Source organism: Myotis davidii, unplaced genomic scaffold, assembly GCF_000327345.1.
Source record: "Myotis davidii unplaced genomic scaffold, ASM32734v1 scaffold217, whole genome shotgun sequence".
Lineage (NCBI taxonomy): Eukaryota > Metazoa > Chordata > Mammalia > Chiroptera > Vespertilionidae > Myotis > Myotis davidii.
Window position 1 is genome coordinate 7901298 of NW_006290034.1, and position 5346 is coordinate 7906643.

The following is a 5346-nucleotide window of genomic DNA, read 5'->3' on the forward strand; positions in this document are numbered from 1 at the left end:
TTAAGGGTATTATTTCTTAAGGAAGCAGAAAGTTTCATTAGAAATCCACAGCCTGGAAAGAAATGTTTCCTAGCAACATAAGCAAAACGCAGCACACGTTAAATTCTTAAGTGGTTCCTTCTCTAGAGCTGCTTTCCCATGACTTTCCAAACATCAGGCTATTGAGGGGCTTCAGGTGTAACACTCTGGAAGTTGAGCAAAGCTTTGTGGACAGGAGGAGAGCCCAGGGAGTAGGAGTAGAAATGAATGGTCTGGTGCTTGAGGTTTCCAGAGGAGGGCAGAGAACAGCTAGTCTCCAGGTCTGCGGTGGTGCTGCCTGTGTGTGCATGTAGGTGAGAGTGTGTAGAAGATGGGTGAGTACAGCACATAGGAGCTCATGCAAGAGCAGATTTCAAAGTCTTGGCAAAGAAACAAGCTCACATTAGAGATCTATCTTTATACTTTTAAGAAAAGTGGTGTGGGGGACAGCTGAGGTCCATCACCTTTTTTTTCCCTCCTCCTCACTCCCATAGATTGTCAGCTGTAAGTGAAACTTTTAGTGGAAAAGAGGGGAGCCCTGGGCTAGGAGTCCCCATGAACAGGTACCATAATTCTTTGTATATAGAAAAGAATTATTGTAAAGTTTAACTTTACTCTTAAAACAAAACAACACAAAAAACACACTCTCCTCCTATCTCTGTGCCAACCAAAACAGGGGTAAAAAATAAAGGACAGAAACACTAGGAAACATTAACATTTTCTTCTTGGTCCCAGACATGATTCACAAACCAGGAAAGCTGTGGGAATTGACTATGGATCATGGCAAGTCCTCATTCCTTCGGGAGAGCCTACCTATGCAGTAATGCAGCAGGCGGCCCAGCGTGTCCTGGCACTCAGCGGGCCGTGAGAGGAAAAGGCGCAGCAGCGCCGTGAGGAGCTCCATCTTAACAGCCGGAAATGTCTCCGACTTCACGTTCTCTACGAAGTCTTCCAACACGTAAGGAGCATTGGGAATTCTTTCCCCATGGACACCGAGGAGCCAAATGAGCGCCTGCTTCCCCTGGGGAACGAAGGAGTAGATCAGGTGCTCAACCTCTGGTTGTCTAAAACACTGCAGACAGTACACAGTTATAGGTTTTGTTTTCCCACTAGTGTCAGCAGAAAAGGTGCCAGCCATCTTTCATTTTTATTTATTTATTGGGTTTAGAGTAGAAGAGAGAGAGAGAGAGAGAGAGAGAGAGAGAGAGAGAGAGAGAGAGAGAAACACCGATTTATATATTCACTGGTTGCTTCTTGTATGAGCCCTGAATCGCGATCAAACCCACAACCTTGTGGTATCAGGACAACAATTTAACCAACTGAGCTACTCAGCCAGGGTGGTGTAAAATCTTTTTTTTTTTTTAACACATTTTATTGATTTTTTACAGAGAGGAAGGGAGAGGGATAGAGAGTTAGAAACATCAATGAGAGAGAAACATCAACCAGCCGCCTCCTGCACACCTCCTACTAGGGATGTGCCCGAACCGAGGTACGTGCCCTTGACCGGAATCGAACCTGGGACGTTTCAGTCCACAGGCAGACGCTCTATCCACTGAGCCAAACCGGTTTGGCAGTGTAAAATCTTTTATTTATTTCAACTTGCACTGTATCAATCCTCCTCCTACACTTTCTACAACTAATAGGAATTAAATTCTACTGCACAAAAGGAGACTCAAGACTCTTATGGCCTATGGTGATGAAGCAACAAGGCTTCCTCAGCTTTGGGACCTCTGCCCCAATTAGGTGTTTAATGTTTCAGTGAAATAGTTACTGAAAATTTTCTCTAAGTTACTTCGTGGTTCTAAGGTAATCATGGGGATTAACCTGTAGCACACATCAGAGTCATGTGAGGCTTCTTAAAAAGGTATGTGGCTGGGTCCTCACTCCTGGCACATTTAAGTTAGTAGAAGCGGGTGAAGCCCGAATATTTGTAAGAATTCCACATGTGATTCTGACATTCATTCCAGCTGAAAACTCCATGGTCTAAATCTGGCTCAAAACTGTTCAAGAGAACAGTGATATAAAGTGTCTGTAATAAAAACCATAGGTAAAACGTAATGTTTTTATCATTTACATCCCATCTGCACCTAGAACAGAATCTGAGGCGGCCATCAATTCTAAGAATATCAGACACTGGGCAGAAGGAATAGATTCCAATTCAGAGGTCAGGGTCCCACCCATCACCCTCTGCCAAGAAGTAAAGGAGAATTACAGTCTACCTCACTGTCCTGAATGTTCTCCTCACAGCCGGGCAGGGCCTGGCACACAGCTTCCGTACACTGAGGACACAGCCACACCAGGTCTCGGAAAGTCTGCACCACCACTGCAACACAGCTCAGGGCACAAAAGCACAGGATTAGAGCCTCCGTGCAGGAAGGGACCTTAAGAAAAGTCCTATGTTCAGACTAGATTCTAAGTGAATTTCTTTAATGGATGTTGAAGGGTTGGTCAATGATTATCTGAGAGATGTCTGATGTGGGCAATAATTTTTTTAAATATTTTATTTATTTGAGAGAGAGGAAGGGAGAGGGAGAGACAGAAAGAAACATCTATGAGAGAGAAGCATCAATCGCCTGCCTCCTACATGCTCCTTACTGGGGATCAAGCCCAAAACCCAGGTACGTGCCCTGACTGGAATCAACCAGTGACCTCTTGGTGCATGGAATGATGCTCAACCAAACTGGGCATGGGCAGTTTCTTAAGTGAATGTTGCTCTTATGAGAGTGCTTTGGGGATAAATGAGCTAATGGATGTGAAAGCAGTTGGTAAAATGCAAATGTGGGCAGTGTTGCTGAGTGATACTCTGCAGACAGTATAAATGGAGCCCCCAGGGCTGGGACTATGGTGAGCCAAGCAAGGTGTATAATTTAGGAAGACACGCAGGGTTAGCCCACACATGAACCTGAGAATGAGTGACTCTTAAAATTTTTGCATCCCAGGCACTTTGCTTGCCTCAGCCGAGTTCCAGCCCTAGAAGCCACCGCTTACATTATACTGCTGTTGCAAAAAGAGAAGTAAAGGTGGGGACATAACAAGTGAGGTCCTACTAAACACCCTTCATTGTCCACAGTACAGCTTGCAGACACATGGCCACCTGAAGACTAGCGTGTTACATCCATAGATACTACATTTGTCTGATGGCAAAAGTGATGATGCAAAATAAAAGGTTAAACATCTATGTCATTCAACAATGTTTTTTGAGCAACTACTCTGAGCCAGGCAAGTGACAACAAGTCCTAGAAAGGTAGCCATTACCCGTGGTAATGTGCTCTTGTCGAAGCTCCAGCAGCTCTGTTAGAATCTGCACACACTGATCTGTGTAGGTCCTGGCAATACCACCTGCAAAGGAGGGAGAAGCAGAGGAAATTGTTAAGTCAAATACTAGCGTCTCGTTCTAACATAATTTCCCACCAGCCAGAGACAACCAGAGATACCTAGAAACGATGAAATACGAATCTAAGTTTGTTATAAAGGGGAAGTTGGTAAAAATGAATCCGTTGTTTGTTTTTCACAGACCAGTAGAAAACAAAGTTCACAGAAAAATAATTGTCCACTGACCAAGGTTGAAAACTTTGGAAACAAAGGTATTTATCTGGCAACCAGATAGGAGGCAGCAGCTCTTGCTGAAATATACGCGCACAGGAATGTTCCTGCTGCGAACAGGTGGCAGCAGTGTCCTGACTGCAGGATTTCCACTCTCCTAGGTCCCTGTCTCTGCCCCTAAAAACAGCCACACTTCATTCTATGCAGGAGGGTTCCTTCCCCTCCTCCACTTGAAGCCCTCCAATACTTAGTTCCCCAGTCGCTTCCATTTTGTGAGTTCCTCTTTTAAAATTCCAGACAGACAAGTAGTATGAAAAGTCTGTAAATTTTAGGATTTACTCTGTGTTGGTCCATATTCAGCACTATACATAGCCCATAGTAGAAGCTCAACAAACAACTGGTGAACTGACAGGACGTGGAGTCAGGAAAGCTGCGTTCTAGTTCTAGTTCAGGAACCCTATGACCTTTGGGAGGTTAACCTGTTGGTGCCCGAGTTTCTTCCATTTTAAAATGAAGCTAATAACACTGTCCACTTTCCCTGACTGCCTCACAAGACACTGGTAAGATGATGAACAGGAAAGCATTTTGGATAGCAGACAACAAAAAGCAACATCAATTTTAAGTATTACAGTTTGAGTTACCTGTATACTCTATCCTGGAAGATAGGGCCAATAAAACCCTTCCTCCCTCATTTGTCATCAATGACCCGATTCTCTGGTGCACGGTACTGTCTCTGAGGTAAGATTCCTTCCCCTTTGCTCTCTATGGTTCCACCGCTTTCTAGCTGGGTAACGTAGGCAGACACCTACCTATGGCAAAGATGGCCGCCTGTGCGAAGTCAGCAGACACGTCGGTGCAGTACCCTCGCAGCTCCTCAAGCACCTGCTGCACGTTCTCGTCGTTCACCAGCTCACACAGCACCTCCACCTTCTGCAGCTTGATATAGTGGGGCTCCGAGTAGGAGCAAAAGAACTTCTTGTAGTGGCTGCTAAAGTGACCAGGCAAACTATGCAAGATCTGGCGCACATGACAGAGGGCAGCAAAACAGAGCTCGCGGCTCTCCGAAGAGCAGGCAGCCAGTAAGGGTCCCTTCACCTGCATGAGCACATCCGTTTGCACGTGGGGGAACTTTTTTGCTAAGATCAGAAAGAGTTTGGCGGCTCCCATCACCACGCTTGGGCTACTGCTCTTGAGAAAGCTGTCCAACAGATTGAGAATGTCAAACAGCTCCTCCTCACTGCGGGGCTGGTAGCGTAGCAGGAAGTTCAATACTTCAGCCTGGCCCCATTGGTCCAGTTTGGACATTCTATCCAAAAAAGAAAACAAAAGTGCTATTTTAGCAACAAAATTAGGACTATTTGCATACTACTGCATGTCACCAGTCATCTGTTCATCACAACAAAGGGAGAATTCTTAAAAATAGGCTGTGCCATAAGCAAATTATTCTTTTTATGGACTAGTTAAAGTTTACACAAAATAGTCTTTAAATTCTAATATGAGTTTACGGTACAAATGCACACTCACCTAAGGCCAAAGACATGATCATGATCACTTTACCCTCGATCTAGAGCCTCTACCTTTTAAGACAGCATAAATGGCTTAGTCTGAGGGACATGACTAAAAGGAGGACAGAATCCACAGGATGTTTCTGCCATCTCTCTATATCACTAAAAGGAACTAAGGCAAATGAAAGAAATCCTCTCAATGAAATATGGGGACGTTAATAGCTATGATAAGCTTTCTTTTTTAAAAAATTAACTTTCTTTACTATTATTTAACTCAACA

General features: G+C 44.4%; 1 protein-coding gene across 1 annotated transcript in view; it reads right to left on the reverse strand.

The window, feature by feature from the left end:
• AP4B1 (adaptor related protein complex 4 beta 1 subunit) overlaps positions 1-5346 on the reverse strand; it is a 10589-nt gene that overhangs the window by 2024 nt on the left and 3219 nt on the right. Inside the window, exons 3-6 of the mRNA XM_006763028.2 lie at positions 4371-4915; positions 3274-3357; positions 2238-2341; positions 832-1039 (exon numbers count right to left, since the gene is read on the reverse strand). Of these exons, the coding sequence (XP_006763091.2) occupies positions 832-1039; positions 2238-2341; positions 3274-3357; positions 4371-4915 (941 nt within the window). The remainder of the gene's footprint in view (positions 1-831; positions 1040-2237; positions 2342-3273; positions 3358-4370; positions 4916-5346) is intronic.